The sequence below is a fragment of the Globicephala melas genome, chromosome 19 (genome assembly GCF_963455315.2).
Source record: "Globicephala melas chromosome 19, mGloMel1.2, whole genome shotgun sequence".
Lineage (NCBI taxonomy): Eukaryota > Metazoa > Chordata > Mammalia > Artiodactyla > Delphinidae > Globicephala > Globicephala melas.
This window is the reverse complement of record NC_083332.1, coordinates 4,443,546-4,467,575: the sequence shown is the minus strand read 5'-3', so window position 1 is coordinate 4,467,575 and position 24,030 is coordinate 4,443,546. Positions and strand designations below refer to the sequence as shown.

Sequence of the window (24,030 nt, the reverse complement as noted above, 5' to 3'; positions counted from 1 at the left end):
AAATGAAGATGTATTTTAAAAATGTCATTTTAGACACTACCACTTTTATTTCAGTTCATTTTGGTGTGTATGTTTATAGTGCACCCACTTGTGTATGTGAGCAGGAACCCATGGTGTGTCTAAACAACACCATCATTTCATTAGTAAGTCTTATATTTATTTTAACTTTGGAAGTGTGTCTTACATGCTTTCCATGTCCTTAAGTTTTCTCCTACCGTGCCATGTTAATGAGTTAAGAGCAGTAAGGACAGTGCTCATTGAATGTACGCATGTGTGTGTACGCGTATATGTATTGACCTTTCAGCCAGTTCTGTGTTTTCAGCCTTGAACTTGTTTCAGGTTTTCTCAGTTAGGAAACAACTGTGTCATCGTACTTTTAATGTCATATCTGATACTTAAATGTATGATGCTGTAGGTTCTGTTCTAAAGCTGGACCACCTGGTTCAGGGGAAGGCTGCCATTTATTAGCTGTTGAATAACAGAGTTGGGTCCTCTGTAAGGTGGGAGTAAATTGGATGCTATGTTGTTATATGAGTTAATACTTATAAAACATTTGGAGTAATGCTTACTGTATGGTAACTTTTGGTTGTTACTGTAATTATCATTATCCCATTTTTTCAGTTCTCACCTTTCTTTAAAGCTACTGTGGACTTTGTCATCCCTAAAGACATTACTGTACCTCATCTGGAAGTTAGTTATCATTTGGTGTATAATGTCTGGAACCTGTGTATAGACAACGCTTTGTTGAATTTTTTTCATTTGTGTGTGTGTGTATATATATATATATATATACATATATATATATATATACTTTTTTTGCATGCAATTTTAAATTCCTCAGTAATTTAGTAGATTTGACATCCTCTGATAGAACAGTGTAATAAAGCAAAATTAGGGATATATTGTTCAAGATTCTCTTTGTGGCACTATCAGAACACTCACTTCTATCTAATTGGCGCTGGCGCCTCTCTCCTCTTCTCATTTTGTGTGAAGATAAGGACTCTCCTGATGGCCTCTTGGTGAAATGTGTTTTCATTTCAGGCACTGTTGACATTCAGGGATGTGGCCATAGAATTCTCTCAGGAGGAGTGGGAATGCCTGGACCCTGCTCAGAGGGCCTTGTACAGGGACGTGATGTTGGAGAACTACAGGAACCTGGTCTCCCTGGGTGAGGATAGTTTCCCTCCAGAAATTGGGATCTGCCCTCGGGTGTCTTTGCATTTATCTTGAGTCTCTTGGGAACCCCTGCCTTGTTCACCTACGGCTGAAGCCATGTTGATTCAGAAATGAGAGGCTTTATAATGGAGTGTCTGGAATTTCAACCTCCTCTTTCTTCAGCTGATCTGTCCACAACATGCTAGGTGGTGGTGGTTCTGGAAGTTGAGTAAGCACAAAATCTTACCGCGAAATTTTAAGCTATCTGCCTGCTTTTACTTCTGTACTATTGGTTTAGTAGTTCTTGGAAGAAAGCTACATATCTGTATATTTAAAATATTCTTTAAGCATTTGGAAGAAGACCGTCATTGAACAAATTTGTGAAATACTATTCTATCCCATCTGTATTGTCCTTTTCAGCTGGGCAAAGGGCTGGAATTGTATTATGGAAAAGGCACAGCACATCATTCACCTTTTTTCATGTAAGCAGGAGTCTGTCTTTCTGAGGTGAATATTATTTTCATCTTGGAGCAGGGGAGAGAGCCCTGGCCTCTGAAGAGTGAGGTGAAAATAGAGAGAAAAAAAAAAATGAGGTGGGCGGGAATGTATCAACGATACGAACATACGGAAGAACTCAGACGGCAAAGAGGTGGCTACTTCATCAAATGTTTTTTAGGAAATTCTTCCTAAGTGTGAGAGGTCTTTGGGAAGACAGAAGTTTATTGCTGTGAGCTCTCGAAGGAAATTGTACTTCCCCTCCTCTTATTCATGTGTCTTAAAAGTTTCCTCCCGTCCCAGTGGTATTCCATCTCGTTGCAAAGACAAAGGCAAAGTCTTTATCCTGACTCACAACTTTCTGTTACCTGCCGTCTGTGACTGTTTTTGTATATGGACTTTGGGGGACCAGCCTCTCATTCTAGACTCAGTTCTCAGTCCACACACATCAAGCTGAGGTCTCCCTTGTCCCGGCTCCTCTCCTTCTCTAGCTTCCATCCCCATTTCACATACGTGAGAGACCTTCTTTTGGGGATGGGGGACACGGGCTGCTCATCCACTGCATCTGGGGCCCCAGGCGAGTACAGGGGCCTGTCTCAAGCCCTCTGTGCCCCTTCAGGTGCCTCAGACGTTTCTTCGTTTCTGCTTTTGCCTTTAGGAGCATGTATCATGGGACTGGCATGAATCTTTTGAGATTGTTCCTCAGCAGTATTGTAAAGACAGTGGGCAGAGAGAACCTTTCTTTGATCCACAGTCCTTCGGGGGGGGCATATCTCAGGCACATTTTGGGGTTTGTAGGCAGACCCCAGGGCCCATTTCAACATCCCACAAAATCTGAATCCCTTGCTTTACTCTCGTATCTTTTATTTTTCTCTCTCTTGCAGTGCCTGCTTAGTATGCAAATGTGGAAAAACTTGGGCTGTACCTGATTTCCATGTTTTTTTGAGTGTGTGTGATTTTGCCTCTGAAACTTGCTTCTGAAATACACCTCCTTGGTGTCCGAAATGTTATTCTCTGTTTTCTGCTGTGATAACCCACCCTTAGGTGCTGGAGAAGCTCTAGTGAACTCTCCCACGAGGAGTTTCACTGGGTAAAATTCTGAGTGGAGAATGCTTTGATCTAGGTGTTACAGTATCATCCTGCTTCATGGGCAAGTGCCCTCTGAAGTAACTGAGTAGAGTGGTCAGCATGTTCCAGGATGCCGAGGTAGAAAGTATCATGAGAGCCTGGCACACATGGTTCCAGTTGTCCTTCTGGGTTTTGTGGATCATCACAAAAGTGTCTCCGAAGGGCAGTGTGGCAATGTTGATTAAGTATACTAACGATCATCCTGTTGGATTTGGGGTTGTCTCAGGTACAGGGATTTATTCTAGGGAGAAAATTGCAAGTTCATAACCACATATCAGTGAGACCGTTGGCCAAACTGTTGTTCTTGCAACTGTGTTCATTGCATGTGTATGCCATTGTTTATTGTTCAAAAAAGTATGATTAGCATTCATTCCCTGCTAGGCAGTTTCTCAACATTTTCCTCTGTCCCCAGTCCCTGGCAACTACCAGTCTGCATTCTGTCTCTGTGGATTTATCTATTCTGTGTATATCATATCTTTTGCAATACTGTCTTGACTGTTCAGGGCCCTTTGCGGTTCTGTATGAATTTCATCATCTTTTCCATTTTTCCAGAAAATGTTCTTGGAATTTTGATAGTGTTTACATAGAATCTATAGACCATGTTGGTAAATATTATCATAAATATGGAGTGTCTTCCCATTTATTTAGGTCTTCTTTAATTTCTATCAACAATGTTTTTTTTTATTTTTTATTGGAGTATAGTTGATTTACAGTGTTGTGTTAGTTTATGCTGTATGGCAAAGTGAATCTGTTACACATATACAGATATCCACTCTTTTTTAGATTCTTTTCCCGTATAGGCCATTACAGAGTATTGAGTAGAGTTCCCTGTGCTATACAGTAGGTCCTTATTAGTTATCTATATCAGCAATGTTTTGTAGTTTTCGGTCTATATGTCTTTCATCTCCTTGCTTAAATTCATTCTTAGGTATTTTATTCTTTGGATATTATTGTAAGTGGAATTATTAAAAATTTTTTTTTCCAATTGTTCATTGTTGATGTATAGAAACACAGCTGATTTTCACATGTAGATACTGTATCCTGCAACTTGGCTGACATCGCTTATAAGACTAGTAGGTCTTGTTTGTGTGTGTGTGTATTTTATGGAATTTTCGTTATACAGGATTGTGTCATCTGCTCATGGAGATAATTTTCCTTTTTATTCTCCAATTTATATACTTTTAATTTCTTTTTCTTGCCTAATTGCTCTGGGTAGACCTTCCAGTACAACATTGAATAGCTGGATAGCAGTGGTGAACGTGGGCAACACGTCTTATTTCTTATTTTAGGTGGAAAGCTTTTATTATTTCATCATTGACTGTGTATGATATTAGCTGTGAGTTTTTCATAAATGATCTTTATCAGGTTGAGGAAGTTCACTTTCTGTATGCTGACTGTTTTCATCATGACGGTTTCTGGATTTTTTTCAAATATCTATTCTGCATACAATGAGATGATTATGTAGGTTCCCCCCCTTCCTACTATTGATGTGGGCTATTATATTGATAGATTTCCATATGTTGAACCAACTACCCTTGAATTCTTGGAACAAGGCTGCCTTTTTTATGATGTATAATCTTAATATGCTATGTATTCAATTGGCTAGTATTTTGTTGAGGATTTTTCATCTATATTCATAAAATATGTTGGTCTGTAGTTTCTTTTCTTGAGCTGTTTTTGTCTGGCTTTGGTATCAGAATAATGCTGGCCTCATAGAATGAATTAAGAAATGTTCTCTCTTTTCAGACTTGTGGTTGCCAAGGGGGAGGAGAGGTAGGGGATGGATGGATTGGGAGTTTGGGATTAGCAGATGCAAACTATTATATATAGAATGGATAAACAACAAGGTCCTACTGTATAGCACAGGGCACTATATTCAATATCCTGTAATTAACCATAATGGAAAAGGAAAAAAAAAGAAGTGTTCTCTCTTTTATTTATTATAGGGCATCTAATCATAAGAAAATCCATCAACTTTTGTTTATCTTGGAAGTCATAATTTCTCCCTCATTTTTAAAAGACAGTTTTTCTAGAGGTAGAATTGGCTGACAGTTTTTTTTCCTCTGTCAACACTTCAAATACATCATCCACTGTTTCCGGACTCCATGGTTTTGGCAAGAAATCAGCTTTTAATCTTACTGAGGATCTTTTGTATATGACAAATACCTGCCTTCTCCCTTGCTGCTTTTAAGATTCTCTCTTTCCCTTTGTCTTTTAACAGTTTGATTATAATTTGTTATCGTGTGATTCTCTTTGAGTTTTCCTACATGCGGTTCATTCAGTTTTTAGATTTGTAGGTTCATGTCTTTACTCACATTTAAGAAATATTTGACCATATTCTGATATTCTTTCTGCCTTCTTTCTCCTTCTCTTTGGGACTCCCATTATTCGTATGTTCGTCCACTGATGGTATCTACAGGTCTCCTAGGCTCTGTTCATTTATATTCAGTCTTTTTAAATTTCTACTCCTTAGACTAGGTAATTCTGACTGACCTACCTATAAGTTTGCTGATACTCCCTTTTGCCTAATCAAATCTGGTGCTGAACCTCTCTAGGAAATTTTTCATTTTGATAAATTTACCTTTCAGCCTCAGAATTTCTGTTTAGTTTCTTTTTATAAGCTCTATCATTTTATTGATATTCTCTATTTGTTTAAACACTGTTTTCCTTACTTTCATTAATTCTGTGTCCATCATTCCCTTTAGCTTAATTAGTTGATTTAAAGTGTTTGTTGATTAAGTCCAAAGTTTAGGCTCCATTATGGACAATTTATGCTATTTATTTATTCATTTTTCTGTATGGGTTATATTGATACTTTATTGTTACTTTGCCTGCTTTGTAACCTTTTGTTTAACAAATGGGATATTTTGAGTATGTTGAAACCTTGGAAATCATAATCCACTCCTCCCCCCATGCTCACCCCCCTGGATTTTGTTGTTGTTTCTTGTGACTGCTGTTTTGTCTTTATTTCTCTCAACTAATTTTGTGTGATGTGTTTTCATTGCTGTGTGTGGCCACTGAAGTCTTTGTTGACTTATTGGTCAATTAGTGATTTGACAGATTTCCTTAAACACCTGGAACCAAAACCAAAACAAAACCACCTTATATTCTTTGTAGATGAGCTCTTTGTGTTGGAGAATTCCTTAAACACTCAGGCAAGGAGTTTACAACTCTGCCTTAGCATTCACTTCTTGCAGAAAATCTGATGTTCAGCTGGACATGAGGGCTTAGGAGCTTCTCAGGTCTTTTCTTATATTGCCAGTCCTAGGCATGCCCAAATCTATCTAGATTCCCTGGAATATGTGGGAGATTTTCAAAGTCCTTAATTCCCAGTACAACTCACTCCCTACATTTTTCTCAGGGTTTTCGATTTGTCCATTGTTTGCCCAAGTTGTTATCCCTTGCCCTAGGTGGCAGTGGCTAGTATATTTACCTTTAAATGTTTTTGACCAAGCCCTCAGGTTAGCAGTTCCACCTAGGTATAGTTTTGCAAGTACTTTGAGCCAGTCCTTTAGGTATCCATCATGCAGATCAAAACAAGAAAAACAAAACCAAAAAACCAAAACCCAACCAGTTGAAATTCTTTATAAGGTCTGTCCTGTCACCTCTGGTTCTGGAAACCTGTACCAGCCTGTGGGCTCTCATCTTCAAGACCACTGCCTAGCTGAAGAACAGGGATGGGTCAAGGTAAGAAAAAACAGCTGCCTTTTTCTTGGTTAAGAGTGTTCCTGGTAGCTGGAATCCTTTGATTAATTTCCAGAGTTCTTATAAAGTTGATTCTGACAGTTTTTGTGAGTTCATTTCTTGTTTTGTACAGAGAAGTACACTTGGCGTTCCCTGCTTTGTCAGTTTTGTTTTCACATTTCCCCATTAATTTCTGTAATATTGCATATTTACCTGGACCTTTTATTTCAAAATCAGTGATTTTTAACATATTTTCCAGTTCTCACATTGTGTGCTCCTTCTGAAATACGTTCTTTCTTTTAGTCTTATAGGTGAATTCTTTAGAATTCCACATACACTGTGTGTGTGTCTGTGTGTGTGTGTATTTAACAAATGTAAATGCTTATTATTTATGATTTATGGCTGGATTTGTCTCACATTACTAAAATGTTTGTTACTGTTTATTTTGATTAACAGATAATTAATATTTAGCATATGTTATGTAATATAAGCACAGTGAACTAATCGTTATGTTGCAGTATGCCTGTTTTTCATGGGTATAGTTGTATAACAAGTATTCAAAATAATGTTTTGCTATTCTTACAGTGTTGTTTTAGTGTTGTATACAAGTATTCAGTAGTGTTTTTTTTAATATTAATTTTCTTAAGAAACTTTTCCTCCCTCCCTTCCTCCCTTCCTTCCTCCCTCCCTTCCTTCCTTCCTTCCTTCCTCCCTCCCTCTCTCCCTCCCTCCCTCCCTCCCTTCCTCCCGCCATGCAACATGTGGGATCTTAGTTCCCCTACCAGGGATTGAACCTGTGCCCCCTGCATTGGGAGCGTGAAGTCTTAACCACTGGACCCCAGTGATTATTTTTAATATCTTTTATTTTTCAAATGTTAGACAGTTGTATGCCTCCCATGAGTTGGTGTGTGCTTTGGGGTGCCTGTGGGGAAATTCCTTTTCTTTCAAGGTTATTGTAACTTTTGATAACAGAGCATTTGAAAATAGGCTTTCCTGAAAATAATTTGAATTGCATGTAATCACCCTTTCTTTCTAGAGGAATCTTATTCATTTGTGTTCCTAAACATTTGCAGACCATGGTTGTAAAGCTTGATAAGTCTGTTAATTGTGAGTTTTACCTTTGGTGTAATATTATATTTTTCAGCATAAAATATCTATCTTCCAATCTGGTTAAAAGGAAGCCTTATATCTTACAGATATGTCTACCAGATGTGTGATCAAAGAATTATCACCAAAAGAGGACATTAATAATGGAGACTTATTTCAGACATTGGCTTTTGAAAGACTTGTAAGTCATGATTTTGATGATTTTGATTTCAGTGAAGTCCAGCAAAATATGCACAAGTTTGCGAATCAGTGGGAACATGAAGAAGAAAGTTACAAAGGAGTGACTACAACCCCTTGCAAAAATCTCACTGGTAGTAGAGATCAACAACATCATAAATCCTGGAATAGTTTTCCTTTAAAGCAGAATGTTTCTGTAAGAAGTATGTCTCAATATTACAAGTATTACAAGTCATATATGAGGAATAAGGAACTAAAAAGTAACGTAGGCTGTTCAGGAAACAAGTGTTTGAAATGTTTGGAAACTAGGCTTGGATTAAGCCTTCGTTCACATTTGCCTGAACTGCAGATTTTTCAAACTGAGGAGAAGATTTACGAATGTAATCACGTCGAGAAGTCTATCAAAAACTGTTCCTCAGTTTCACCACTTCAAATAATGCCTGCTAGTGTCAAAACCAACATTTGTAATAAAAATGGGAAGGTTTTAACGCATCCTTCATTGCTTACACAACACCAGAAAACACATATTAGAGAAAAGCCCTACAAATGTAATGACTGTGGGAAGGCTTTTAGCCATTGCTCAGTCTTAGCTAATCATCAAAGAATTCATTCTGAACAGAGACCTTACAAATGTAGTGAGTGTGGCAAAACCTTTAACAGACTCTCAAACCTCACAAGGCATCAGAGAATTCATACCGGGGAGAAACCATATAAATGTAACGTATGTGGTAAGGACTTTATGATACGTTCACACCTTTGGGGTCACGAGCGAATTCATACTGGAGAGAAACCTTACAGATGTAATGAGTGTGGCAAAGCGTTTTCTGAGCATTCAAATCTTGCTCAACATAAGAGAATCCATACTGGAGAGAAACCTTATAAATGTCATGAGTGTGGTAAGGATTTCACCACACGTTCACACCTTTGGGGCCATGAGAGAATCCATACTGGAGAGAAACCTTACAAATGTCATGAGTGTGGCAAAGCCTTCACTGGGAGCTCAAACCTTACTCAACATAAGAAAGTTCATACTGGAGAGAAACCATATAAATGTCATGTATGTGGCAAGGCCTTCAGTCAGAATTCAAGCCTTACAGTTCATCAGAGAATTCATACTGGGGAGAAACCTTACAAGTGTCACGAGTGTGGCAAAGCCTTTAAGCAGTACTCAAGTCTCAACAGACACCAGAATATACATGGAGTGAAGATACAGATGTAAAGTGTGTGGTAAGGCTTTTATTAAATGTTCATATGTTTGGAGTGATGAGAGGATTTATACTGGAAAGAAACCTTACAGGAGAATATATTAAGGCCTTCAAGAAATGACCTGGCCTCAGGACCACCAAAGATTTCATAATGGAGAAAACCCTTACAAGTATAATGAGTGAGGTAAATTGTTTAAGCAGGTTTCAGAATGTACTGTGCATCAGGGAATTATTAGTAGGGAGAACTAAGTCTAGTCCTTCTTGAAGATTAGTCAAATCATGTTACACTCTGCAGAGTAATTAAAAGTTAAAATCATTTAAAATTCATGAGATGGTGGCAGGGGGGGTCAAAGGATCAAGGATGTTTGAAAAGACCCTCTTACCAAGTTATGAAATGTTTTTATTCTTAGATTTCTTGTTAAGGCTCCATTTTTAGTGACTTTTAATCTGAGGTTCAAAATCTGTTAATGATGTTATATCTTCATCACAGACCTCTCATGTGCTGCCATGATGAAACACACCTGTAAAGGAACTTTTTAAAAATTTCGGTCCTAATGTAAAAAGTGATTTGTTTTAAATTTTCTTTCCTTTATTTTTGGTTTTTGTTTTTAATTTTCAGTTGCACTTGTTCATTGGTGGTATATATACATTAACCTTGTATCCTGCAGCCCTACTGTAGTGTTTTATTGTACCACACTTTAGGGTATTATTGTATTGTAGGGTATTTATTGTATTGTGGTGTTTTATGTACCACACTTTAGGGTATCATGCAATTGTTCAATTCCAGTGATAGGTGCCACCCCGTTTTGTTCATGGCGTAAAGAGCCTCTCTGTTACCATACTAATGTTGACGCAGTCTTACAGTCATTAAATCCGAATTGGTCATGGGCCAGGTTCCTGTTATTCTGTGTTGCAGTCAGAGCATCTGCATTTTATTAAGATCTCAAAAGCTTGATGCATAATTGGTATTGGCATATAGAAAAATCTTTACTCAAATGGAAACTTGTCACGGCCAAAACTACAAAATAACATACCACTAATCTAAAACATGCTGACAAGTTACAAAAACAACTAAATATAGGTCTAGATTATTGGAAGAACGTAGCTAAACTTCTTCTTCAGTATATCATGATGGTTAAATACTATACTTTGTTACCGTCTCCACTAAGTTGAAGTCCCCATATCTGCTGCTCACCAATGTGTGAATTTATTGAAATCACTGAACTCCCTGTGCTTAAGTTTTCTTTCTCTTTAGAATAAAAATAGTAGTAGTTTCCATCTCTAAGATTTGTGAAGAATGAAGATGTTACTGAGCTTCCTAGCAGTGATTCTTACATTGTAAAGGTTTTTCAGAGTTACATATTCAACTCTTTGAAGGCTCTTAATGAAAGTAAAACTTAAGTAAATATTTCTCAGTGAGAACTAATGGTAAGTGGAGAATATTGAATTTCAGTTGAAATGATAAATATAACCATTGCTTCAGGTTCTCCTGCAGCATCCCCCAGAAGAAATATGTCAGTCATTGGGAGCTAACAGATCCTGCAGGTTTTCTTGGCAATAGAAATGGTCTTCTTATCACAGACTATGATTAGATTCCTGGAGAATTTCTCACTTCTTTACCATTATATCTTGCTTTCCTTCTCTAGGTGAAGGTTAGGGTCCACAGATTTGATGGTCAGGTTGCCTGTAGCCAACTCCTTCGTCCTCATCTTTACAGGAATCTCCAGGACAGTGATGGCTTTTGGGCAGAAACATTTTCTCAGCCATTTTGGTTGCAAATTTGTTTACTGTGTCCACAGAGTGATACTGTACTATATTTGTGTAAGATGTAACTATCAGAGGAAACTAGGTGATGCCTCTACTATCTTTGTACCTTCCTGTACATCTGTGATTATTTCAAAATAAAAAGTTAAAGGGAATGTGGTTTGCTGTGGCTTTTACAAAATTCAAATCCAGCTGTTTGTTGATATGAGAATAAAGGATATGATAAATGAGTCTTAACAATAATTCTTACAGCTGTCTGCTCATCACCTCTTCCTGTTTCATGAGTATTGTAAATGTGGATGTGCCTACATCCCACATAATGCAGGTCTACTCTACTTGCAAGAACTCCTGAATCAGGAGCACAAGGGTAGAACTAGAGGATTCGGTATTTAAAGTGTTTGCTGTATTATGGTTTGGTGGATACTTCGTTTTGGAACCACCACCGATCCTGCATGAAGTGAGCAGACCTTCTGAGGAAAGAGGAAGACCGAAGTCTAGAAGCACCACTGTGATTCTTTCATTTCTGAATGAACAGAGCTTCAATCTTGTCCTTAAAAACAGGGATCAGAAGCTTAGTTGTTCAAGGCAGGGCTTCTCAAGAGCCTGACCATGGAGAAAGATGCACAAGCACAGGTCTTACCTTTTGGATGGAATGTGTCTTCTAATACGGTTCTCTAATACCGTATGTCCCTGCACAGAAACTCTGAGCGGGGTCCAGGCATTCCTAGTGCTTCTAAGAGAATTTTATGGGCATACTGGTGAATGCCATAGTTCCTGAAATAAAACACACACACTTCCAGTAGTGACAGTTGGGGAGATTCTTTTAATTTTGTACAGCATGAGACAAGAATAGGAGTATAAAGATAGTTGTGGTGTAGTATGAGGATTACTAGTTGAGCTTTGTGGCAGAACTTCTGGGTCCTGACAAGTTGTTTAACTTTGTGAGTCTCAGATTGCCCCCTGAGGTGGCACCTGCCCTGCAGATCTCAGTCGAGTACTGTGAGGCTCACAGGGACCTTCCTGTGCAATCATTTGGTAAATAGGAGGCACTATGCTTGTGTGAGCCTTCCCATTATAGGGCGTGTAACTGTATTCTAATTCATGGGATTCTCAATTTAAGAGCAATTTATGCCCTTGTAAGAGCATACCACCTCCAAAGCCATTCTCTCAGCCTTGGTGTGAGTCTCTTTGGGTTCATCTTGCTTGGGACTCGCTGTGGTTCTTGTACCTGGATATCTGTTTCTTTCTTCAGGGTCAGGAATTTTTCAGCCATAATCTCATCAAATATATATATTTTTTAATTATTTTATTTTAGGGCTTCCCTGGTGGCGCAGTGGTTGAGAGTCCGCCTGTCGATGCAGGGGACATGGGTTCATGCCCCGGTCCAGAAGGATCCCATGTGCCGCGGAGCGGCTGGACCCGTGAGTCATGGCCGCTGAGCCTGCGCGTCCGGAGCCTGTGCTCCGCAACGGGAGAGGCCACAACAGTGAGAGGCCCAAGTACAGAAAAAAAAAAAAGAAAGAAAAATATATGTCATGGCTTTTTAACCTATTAAAAACACAACATGACCATATAATAGACTTTACAGTAGGTCATCAGTATAATTAAATGGTACTATTACAACATTTATTAAGGTACAATTTCCCAGTACTATTACTTGATGAATAACAAACATAATCTAACATAATTGTGTGTGTGTGTGTGTGTATGTTTATGGTCTAATATGTGGTAAATATTTCAAAGTGCCTCTTCTCAGCTAAAAATTTGTATTTCTCTATTTCCAGGCCACAAGGTTCAACATATCAATATCCATTATTTCAAACTCATTCTTTGTTTTTCAATTGATTGTATCTTTAATACTTTACAGAGATAGCTATATTAAAATATTTCCTATACTTGAGACAACTGTTTTGCTCCTGCAGAAATCCACCTGCCATCAACTCCACAGAAACAAAAAGGATTCATAACTTTCTTCCCCAAATAACTATTCCTCCACTGTGTGTGTTTAGTAAAAACCTCCACTTAATTCCTCATGTAATTGACATGAGAGTACTCCTTCAAATCGCTTTCTTTCCAATACGGTCAGCTGGCGTCCTCACACTATACAGAAAAATCTATCTTCTACAGATGCCAAAACCCGTGCCATCTTATCCCAAACATCATGTCTTTTTAAATTTTCTCACTCACCTCATGGTTTTTTTTTTTCTTTTTTTTAAATTGTCCAAAACATCTTTATACTCTCTTTTTCCCCACTCCATTTAATCTGGCCATTGCTACGTGAAAAAAAAAATTAAATATGCTGTCTTCCTATATATCATTATACTTCACATGAGCACCATCTTTATAACGATGTAACATACAAATTTCATAACTTGGCTCCCAATATACCTACTCTCTGAAACTGATTTCCATTCCATCTTCACCCCATGGTACCTCATTACTCCCTGAGAACATTTTTCTCTTCAGTTTCTTAATGACCATCCTACATGCTATTCTTTATTTTCATGGAACTTTTCCAGAAATTCCATGTTTAGTTAACTTCTGGATAAATTCATTATGTGAAATGGAAAGTTACACACTCAAAGACATCCTCAGGACATCCAGATTGTGTCAGGCTCTACTGTTTTTTTGTTTCTGCTTTTTAAAAATTTCATTGACTCAACTACTCCACTAAAAACATTAATACAATTCAGTTGTATAAGTAATTACATAATAATTACATAATGTTTCATTTACAGTTGCTACTACTTTTCATCGTTTATTATGGGGCAGAATTTTATGTCTTGTGCACCATTTCCTTGTGATGTGAGTTCCATAATTTCACTTACAGCTCCGTGAGGATGAGTGAATACACAAGTGAACATGGTACAAAAACATAACTTTATCTCTTTCTGATAAGATCAGGAGCTTTTGCATTCCTTACACAGGCAAAGCAGAGCCTGTATTACATTGATGTCATGGCTTGTGAGAAGAAAGGGACTGACAGTTGGGAAACATGCAGCAACGAACGCAGAGATGTTCACTGGTAACCAACTGGGATTATTAAAAAGAGCAACACAGACTTGGAAGATGGAGAAGAGAGTGTAAACCTACTAGTAGGTTTACTACTAATCAACCTACTAACCTTCCAAGCCTCCATCTCATGCTTATCCCTCTTCTTTTATCAGACCACAACAATCTTAGTCACTCTGATTTTATAGCAATAACAAATGAACGTAAATTCTCTGTGTGTGTGTGTATATAGATGTAGTAGTTACTGGGGAAGTCTAGCTTATTGCTCTTATTTCTGGCTTGGAAATTGGGAGGGTTTGAACAGTAAACCCAGAAAAAAAATGTAGATTTGTATGCAGAAAAAAGGATTAGTTGAACTCACATTTTATATTTATTTATTTACAAAAGCAATCAATTTTGCTGAAAATGCAGGGAAAAAATATTGTAGAGGATGGTAGTAACCATTCAACATTCTTGAACTGAGCAAGTAGCAATGACTTATGTGACAGTTAAATAGTAGCATCTGTTAAAACTTACTATTGAGGTGCTTTTTGGGGGGAAAGGCTTATAGATTTATATATTTCTATGTATATTTTTCTATTTAGACTACTTGAGAATGGGTCCATATTGGCAAAATACATTTTACTAGAAAGCATCTTTATCACCACTTAGACTTCCAAATTCATTGGCATTGAGTTGGACAAATATATGCAATAATTTATAATATAAATTGCTGTCATCATGGCCTTCCTTTTACTTATAGGGCTTGGAAATTCTCAGGCACTTTGGTTCTTTTTCTCTGCTCATACTTAACTGATGCTGGTGCTTGCGGGTCTGAAGATTAGGAAAGAACTCACTGTTGGGTAGAAAAATTTCTCAGGGGAGCAGAGAAGTCAGCAAGATACAAGAGCTTCATTGCCAGACTCTCACCAGTCAACTCAGTATTTCCTGCTCATTCCGTATGAGAACCTGTCTGCCTCCCCAGATCATATAAAAGAAAAAGCTTCTCAAAGCACTACAATGGTCTCCTTGGGAATGACAAGTTGATTGTAGTGTTAATGGTAATTAACAGCTTTTAAAAAGTTAATTAAGTTTTTCACACATATCCTCTTGAGCCTGCTTTCGCACTGCAGCTAAAAGTGAAAAGATAAATACAGTTCTGAGAGGAGGGGAGGTCACAGAAACGTAAACCCATATCTAGGGGTCTGACTGCCCCCCATGTAACACAGGTGCTGGTTTTCAAACCATCACACTGCATTGCACAGCATCCTGGGAACTGAAAGAAGTCGTGTTACAATTTTCTATTTCAGTCTGAGAGGGAGAGTCTGCCAGTATCAGGAACAGGGGTAAGTGATTATCTCAGAAAGAGGAATTCTTCAGGGTTCAAATCTAGTCCAGCGCCAAAGCCACACAGAAAAATGGAATGATTCTGAGACTTGAGCTGGACTAGTAAAGAGAGATCAGGATTATAGATCCAACATCAATCCATAATGGCTCCTAATTTATAGAGTATGATTTAGTGTAATCCACAATGACCTTGATTCCCAGCATTGATTCGAAGTGATTATGCAGCTTGACTTTTAATTTTCTGAAGAACCATAGTTTTGAACGCAGTCTGAAGTTCAGCCTCGTTTACTGAAACCATATATTAAATTTTCAGGATTACTGCAGATGTGTGTGCCTATAACACCTTCTGCTTATCATAAACAGTAAGATGAATCTACAAGTCATTTAGGCCTGTGCAGAAATGGTGAATCGAAATGGCAGTTCCTGGTATAAAACTGTTTGCTCTAACTCTGGGTATACGAAGTACTTAATGGAGACCGTAATTGTTACCTCCTGGAAATGTCTTTGGTCTGTTTAATTTGATGAGTCTGTTTTCCCTATTGAAGAAAAGGAATCAGTACATAAGAAAAATGTAAATTTATGATGAGTCTCAGATAGCCGCAGTCAGACACAAATATATCGTGATACTTTCACTTATTTAAAAATGTTCTCCTATCGATTAAAAATGTCTAATTCCAACTTAATAAAAAGCACAGTTTTACACATTAGAGATTCCATTTTGCATACTTTCTTAAAGGTTAAAATATAAGACAATCTACCTTTCTTGTTAATACTTTTGCTCATGAATTAATATATTCATGAATACATGATCAGAAATTATTAAAAATTGTTCTACACTAGCAATTATATTACACATTAGTGATTCATATCCACGACTTTATGGCACAGTATGATGTTCGATAATTCCTGTGTTTGGTGGTATTACATTTTGTTCAGGCACAAAAGCGAGTGACACTGTCTATTGTGGTCCTGACGCTGAACCGCTCTTGTATTTATTAAATCCAACTTGGCCGTGTGGCCGCTTTCTGTAGTATTTAAAAATCCCAGAATTTACATTTGGTTAAGATCACTAAATCTTTATGAACAATTGTTATTTGTCTATGAAATACATTTTTACACATTATGGAAACTTGTTACAACTAAAATTATAAAATAAATGACCACTGACTTCAAATATTATGACACATTATCAAAGCAGCTAAATATATATTTAAACTACTAGGAGAACACAGCTACCTGGATTTGTCAGTATGTCATAGCGATTAAACGTGCTAAGTTTTTTATCAGACAAGTCAAGTTTAAGTCCTTTCCTGCCTATAACTATGGTGTAAATTTAGTCCACTTAATTTCTCTGTATCTAAGTTCTCCTCTTCTTGAGAATAAAAGTAACCTGTTCCTTCTCACAGGTTTGGGAAAAATAAAGAAGTTACCAAGTACATGTATGACCTTCACAGCAGTGATTCACTCATCAGTAGAGCTCTTTTTTTTTTTTTTTCAGATTTTCTCTGCTTTTATTTTATTTTCCTTTTAAATTAATTTTTTTATTTGAGTATAGTTGATTTACAATGTTGTGTTAGTTTATGCTGTACGGCAAAGTGAATCAGTTATACATATACATATATCCACTCTTTTTAAGATTCTTTGCCCATATAGGTCATTACAGAGTATTGAGTATAGTTCCCTGTGCTATACAGTAAGTTTTATTAGTTATCTGTTTTATATATAGTAATATGTATATGTCAATCCCAATCTCCCAATTTATCCTTCGTCCCTTTCCCCCTTGGTAACCATAAGTTTGTTTTCTACATCTGTGACTCAATTTCAGTTTTGTAAATAGGTTCATTTGTACTATTTTCTTTTTAGATTCCACATATGTGATATCATATGACATATAAAAGCTCTTTAAAATTTATATATTAAAATCTTGGAAACCTCTTATTAAAAGAAGAACATTAAGGTAAACTATCTCAGTGGAAACTAATAATAAGTTGAGAAGATTGGATTTCAGTTGATATGACACACGTAACACATGCCTCATCTTTCTGTTCAGGAAACTCTAGCTCAGAAGGGAAATATCATTCACAGAGAACTGACAGGATGGCTACCAGAGATTTTGCAATAAAATGATCTTCCTATCCCAGAATATACTTGGAATCCTGGGAAATTTCTCTCTTCTTTACCATTATCTCTTCTGTCACTTCACTGGATACAGCCTAAGATTCACAGATCTGATTGTTGAGCGTCTGCTTATAGCCAACTCCTTGGTCATGCTCTCTACAGGAATCCCAAGGACAATGGGAGCGTTTGGGTGGAAACATTTTCTCAATGATATTGAACGCAAAGTTGTTTACTGTATTCACAGCGAGGCCAGGTGTGTGTCCATTGGCAACATCTGCCTCTTGAGTGTCCGCCAGACCATCAACATCAGTCCCAGGAACTCCAGGTGGGCACAGCTTAAAATGAAAGTGCCCAAATACGTTGAATCCTCTATTTTCCTCTGCTGGATTCTGCACATGTTGATAAATATTATATTTACTAGGTATGTGACAGATAATGGGAGTAACAAAAACATCACAAAGAAAAAAGATTTGGGATTCTGTTCTGCTTGAATTCATAACAGAATCACAGTCTTACTGAATGTAGGATTATTGTTATTTCCTGGTGTTTCATGTTTGGTGCTCATGATCTGGTCCAGTGGCTCCGTGGTTTTCATCTTGCCTAGGCACAAGCAAAGGGTGCTATACGTTCATACAACCAATATCTCTCCAAGATCCTCCCCTGAATCTAGAGCCACCCGAAGTATCCTTGTCCTGGTGAGCACTTCTGTGTCTTTGTACACTCTCTCTTCAATCTTTCACATTTCTTTCGCTCTTTTTAACAATCGCAGCAGGTGGCTGGTGAACTCTGCTGCACTCATTACTGCATGTTTCCCAACCGTAAGCCCCTATATTCTCATGAGTCATGACCTCAGAGTATCCAGGCTCTTCTTTTCTTGTATAAAGATTAAATGATCACCTAATCTTATGAGACATATGTAAATTGCTTGTATTTGCACTTTGTTCAGCTGTTTATTCATCCCTCTTTGAGTCCTAAGTACAATTATTAAACAGTCACTTACAAGGGTGGTAAACAAAACAGTTAAGTTCGTGCTCCTAAAGAAGCAATACAATTTTAAATACATTATTGTGCAATTATCATATAAATACTTATGTAAATGAAATTTTATTAATGCTTGTAAGAGAGCTTCAGAGTCTAGGCAGTATTAAGCAGGAGTTGAGACTTACGGAGAAGTGTTTGTGTATGTAACTATCAATCTGGAATAATAATTTTCCCAGAAATAAAGTATGCATGGAACTGTAGGAAACGCTACATGACATAAACAGCATCCAAGATGGTCATTCAAGAAAAAAAATCCCAGAAAAGAGTGAACAGTGTGGTGTTAGGCTGAAGGGTATTTCAGATTCAGAGAGTAAAGATTTGGGGGGTCCTAAATATGAACGTCTTCTATTTAATCTTTGAAGAGATTGCAGTCATTTGAAATATGATGTTACGAATGCACATTAGCACATTTAAACATTTTCATTTGGAAGTGGCCAGTAAGATCTAGAGTGGCTGAAAGAGAGCACAAAACATGTTTTTGCTAATTTTTTAAAGACATCAGGTGAGCGTTGAAAATTTTAAAATACGTGATTTCTGGGGTAAAATTGCATGTAATTTGAGATCTGTAAAAAGGCATTTTTTTCCTATAATATTCAGAAGCTAATTTGGCATTTTTGCAAGTAAAAGAATTCAAGATGCAAATCCCAAGGCTGCCAGTAAGAGTAGCTCATAGGGCTTCCCTGGTGGCGCAGTGGTTGAGAGTCCGCCTGCCGATGCTAGGGGACGTGGGTTCGTGCCCCAGTCTGGGAGGATCCCACATGCCGCGGAGCGGCTGGGCCCGTGAGCCATGGCCGCTGAGCCTGCGCGTCTGGAGCCTGTGCTCCGCAACGGAGAGGCCACAACAATGAGAGGCCCGCGTACAGCAAAAAAAAAAAAAAAAAAAAAAAAAAACTCTTTAAACTTAAAAAAAAAAAATACATTGGTATGGGTGCATGCACACTTAATAGGATATTTCAAAATATTTAATGCTCTCAAATAATATTTAGAAAATGGACATGTTTCCCTTGTTTTATTTTTATCTCAATTAATGCACTTTATAGATGTGATAAAATATAAGTATTATGTAAGGAGTGGGGAGAGAACAAACTATAGCCATACAATTCTTAGAACATAGAAACACACATACAATAGGGCAAAAACACCAAAAAAAATCATCTGTTAATTCAGTTATAATGTGCATTATTACTTAATATTGATCATTACTTCCTTTGTGTATCATCAAATACACATTTATGACATCATTTCCAAAGGCTGTTGTCCCTTTCCAACATTTTAATCCATCCTCCATTGCTGCCTTTGGTTTATTTTCAAAGAAAGCTGTGATGTAAACACCTTCATGCACCTCCTCTCTTAAGACGGAGGCTCTCTCACCTACAGATAGGAGGTCGCTGCAAATCATTTTGTGAATGCATGTGGCCCCAGGGAGAGGAGGGGGTGAAAGGACCTAAGGACTCAGGGTAACTTTTGAGAGAATTCTGAGAGCAAAGTCTCACACAATCCCAATGTCATTGTGTGATTCCTGTCAATCACTCACCTCCCCTTCCCCAAGGGCATATGAACTAGGCTATGACAGGGCCATGCCCACAACAAAAAAGGCCCCATCCCCAGGATATCAGGCTGACAGAGCCAGTGCTTCTAGAAATTACAGCCCCAAATTGCTCACCCTACTCAGAGGTCTCAGGTGTGCTGTGTGTGATATCTCTATAGCTCAGTGCTATGGAAAACAGGTCTTGTAGGTAGTAACATCAGCACCAACAGAGAACTTGTTAAACATGTCATTTCATGGGTTCACCTCAAACCTGCTGATTCATAACTTCTTAGATTGGGGAGCTGAGCCCCAAAAGATTTGTATTCACTTTAAAGTTTCAGAGAAAACGTTTAGCTAAGTGATTCTTATCTGGTTTCCCAGCGGAATCACATGACCAATATCAATAAATCACATCACCTGTGCCCTCCCCACAGCGTCTGGCTATTGGTGCTGTGGGAGCGTCAGCGTTGTTTGTATTACGTGCTCCAGGTGATTCTAAGGTGACGCCTGGGTGAAATACGTCGGCTCCCGGCTACATTTGTGAGAGTTCAGACAAAGCTTCAGTCCTGGGAGAGGCAGCGGGGTCGCCTGTACGTGGGGTTGGAAGGGGAATGTCAGTGCAGCCCACATATTCTGTGTTAGAAGAATTTTAGGTTGTCTGTATGAGGAGAGAACACGTGTAGACAACAAAGAAAAACCTCAGTTTGTTTTCCTTGTCCAGTCTCTCCCGAGACAAAGGACAGGAGAGGTTGGCTTTTTCAGCATTTCAAGGTCCTTCTGCCTGTGGCTGTGCTGGGAGCAGGTGAAGGAGCTGTGCTGACACCGTTGACGGCATATTCTCAAGATGCTGGTGTGATTCCTCAACATAATATTGATGAGAAAAGGACCCAGCACAGGAGGAGAAAGGAGGAAACGGCAGTTTCTCAGGTAAATATCCAGTCCTATATCAGAGGCTGTGTCTGCTTTTCCTCCTGAAATATCATGGGCTAAGAACTTACAAACCTTTAATTCTCTACTTCTGATGTTGCCTAGTGTGGTCATTTTCAACTACTTAATTTTTTTTCCTTTTATTATAGTCAAAATCAGTGCTTTAGAATACTTCTCCCTCATGTCCCAGAGCCTTTTCTCAGGTGTCTGCATCAAGGCTCCCTGCAGAGCCTGAAGAATTCTCACCAAGAATTAATGACTTTCAGCTACTGAGAGCTCTTTGTGAGAGATCAACACGGGAAGGCATTGATAGCCAAGCTTCCCACTGGGGTGGGGCTGGATCTGGGGATCTTAGTGAAGAAGAGAAGAGTGAAGTGTTTAGTTGATATATGGATGCAACATCAGCTCTTTAGAACAGGATTAAGGAAATGCACATATAAACAGGTTGACTTTAGTGGTCCAGAATTCCTCAAAGTTCTGAAGAAAACATTAGACTATTTGTAAGAAAAACTTACTATTTAAATGCACTGTTAGGGATACGGAACAAGGGAGGTATATATGGATTGGAATTTGCATAAAACTCATATTTTCCCCTGGTAGATTCTGATTTCCTTATTTTTGCCCAAAATACCTAAGCAGTGATAATGTGTCCCGCTGCGTGCTTCAGTCACCTGATACCAATTTATCCCATTACACCTGAGGTTCACTGATTCAGGTACTTTCTGCCAATTTCCTGCACTATGAAGTTCAAAATTTTTTTAGCCTTAATAACAGTCTTGGAAAGATTTAATGAGGGAAATGTATAAACCATTCCAGTTAATGTAGAAACTCCATTTCTTTTTAGTTTCTCTTTGTTTGCAGTTGGCTTTGAAATACAAAAATTCAACTTTACTTATTAGAGATACTGGGTTTTGTAAGTGAAGGTTTTTTTTTTTTTTTTTTTTTCTTGCGATACACAGGCCTCTCACTGTTGTGGCCTCTCCCGTTACGGAGCACAGGTTCTGGACGCGCCGGCTCTAGACGCCCAGGCTCAGTGGCCATGACTCATGAGCCCAGCCGCTCCGCGGCATGTGGGATCTTCTCGGACCAGGGCACGAACCCGTGTCCCCTGCATTGGCAGGCGAACTCTCAACCACTGTGCCAGCAGGGAAGCCCTTAAGTGAAGGTTTTCTTCAAGCCTTTTCATCAGTCAAGGTTTTGTCAGTTTCCATTATACTCCACACTCATGTCGCCGACATACTCTTTTTTTTTTTTAATCACTCCTTTGCATTCTCCAGAAAGTTTCCAAGCATCATATTACATTAATGGTGTCAAATTTCTAAAATATAGCTCAGCATAAACTATAAAGATCTTAAAGGAATGAAAAGATTTAAACCAATAGCTCTAATTTATTTTATTTCACTATGTATGTTTGCACCCTAGTGTATTTTTAAAATACAAAGATTATCCTCCACAGATTTATAAGATTTATCTAAGTAAAAATTTTGATTTCATTGACATGTATACTTTCTTCTCTGTCACGTTTATGTTTTTAAATTTTATTGAAGTATAGTTGATTTACAATATTGTGTTAATTTCTGCAGTATAGCAAAGTGACTCATTTATAGGTATATATATTCTTGTTCATATTCTTTTCCATTATGATTTATCACAGGATATTGAATGCAGTTCCCTGTGCTATACAGTAGGACCTTGTTGTTTATCCTTCCTATATATACTAGTTTGCATCTGCTAATCCCAAACTCCCTCCCCCAAATCCCCTCCCCCTTGGCAACCACAAGTCTGTTCTCTGTGTCTGTGAGTCTGTTTCTGTTGTGTAGACATATTCATTTGTGTTGTAGTTTGGACTCCACATACTCTATCACTTTAAATATGTACAAAGTTGCTCTTTTTATGTATAACTGTGTGCACGATATGTTAACATTGTCTGATCCTTTTTTACTGTTTCTGTTGCTCTTCCCAGTTATGGAAACTGCTATAAACTTTGAGTAGGATTGTCTGTGTATTTGTCTGTGTTCTTTTTAGATGAATTCTAGTTCAAGTAAACTGGAGTGAAACCCAAGCTCTACCATTTTATGAATGTTTGACAAAATATTCTCAAAAAAAGGAAGAGTAACATTATGTTTCTTCAATTATTTATGTGGTGCATTCAATAATATGTTAAAAAAGGTAGAAAGCTATATTATATATCATAAATATTGAGAAAGAATTGTTGCCGGTATGCTTACTATTCTATTAGACCTGCAAAATCCATTAAACACTTTAAGTTCAAAGTTAACCATAGATTGTTACCATGCTGTTCTACTGTTATGGTATCAAAATATGTGGTACATGGACCAGAGACATTGGCATTACTAGTTAAAAGTGAGCTTGTTAAAAATGTGGAACTCAGGCTCCACTCCAGAGCTCTTGAGTCAAAAATCTGCATTTTTACATTATCCCCAGTTTGCTTTCTTATGTATTAAAATATGACAGTTTTACTTCTAACTCATTATGACTTTTCCACCTGAGAAATATATACAGTTTATCCTGTGTAATGGAAGTACAACATTCAAAAATGCATATGCCTGTGTTGATGCCATCATTTTATAATTTCTCTTCAAGATAATAATAGTCTCTACAGTGGTGTCATGAATCATATGTCATCCTCTTTTCTTGGAGTTAGAAATATGACACAGAACATTTCTGTGTAAAAAAAATTATTTTATTGCATAATTCAAGACACTGTCCTAAATCAAACCAGTTCTCTTAACTTGCTGTTTTCATCTTGGGTCAAATAATGAACTCTTCCCATTGCCACTTGGCAAATGTACTCTTTAATCTCAGGGACTGTTGACATTCACAAATGTGGCCATAGAATTTTCTCAGGATGAGTGGGAATGCCTGATCTTGTTCACAAGAATGTGATGTTAGAGAACTATAGGAACCTGGTCTCCTTGGGTGTGGATAACTTCCTTCCAGAATTCCTTATCCGTCCACAGGGTTTTGGTTCCTTCGTTTGTAGAAAGTCTCCTGGAATCTTCTGTGTCCTACAATAGAGTTTCAGATCCCTGCTTTCAAGGAAAAAATGGGAGTTTGTGGATATAGACAGAAAGGCTGCATGATGATTCATCATAATTCCGACCTTCTTTCTTGAGGTAATCTTCATCCTTCACTAGATTAGTGGTAATTCTATAAGTTCAGTGCTATAAGATAGTGCTGCCCACATCTTAAAATCAGACTTTTACCCTTTATTTTTTACTTAATAGATCTTGGTCAGAATCTCAGGATCTGATTTTTTAACTGTTGTCTACTACAATAAAGGAGCTTTCAAAAGACCGGTAATCGGGGAAGTCAATTTCTAGAACATTTTAACATTCTACA

At 37.8% G+C, this 24,030-nt stretch overlaps 1 protein-coding gene across 1 annotated transcript in view; it reads left to right on the top strand.

The window, feature by feature from the left end:
- LOC115847716 (zinc finger protein 677) overlaps positions 1–24,030 on the top strand; it is a 31,544-nt gene that overhangs the window by 5,741 nt on the left and 1,773 nt on the right. The window contains 3 exon segments of the mRNA XM_070044240.1: positions 1,042–1,168; positions 7,659–8,952; positions 8,954–8,973. Of these exon segments, the coding sequence (XP_069900341.1) occupies positions 1,042–1,168; positions 7,659–8,952; positions 8,954–8,973 (1,441 nt within the window).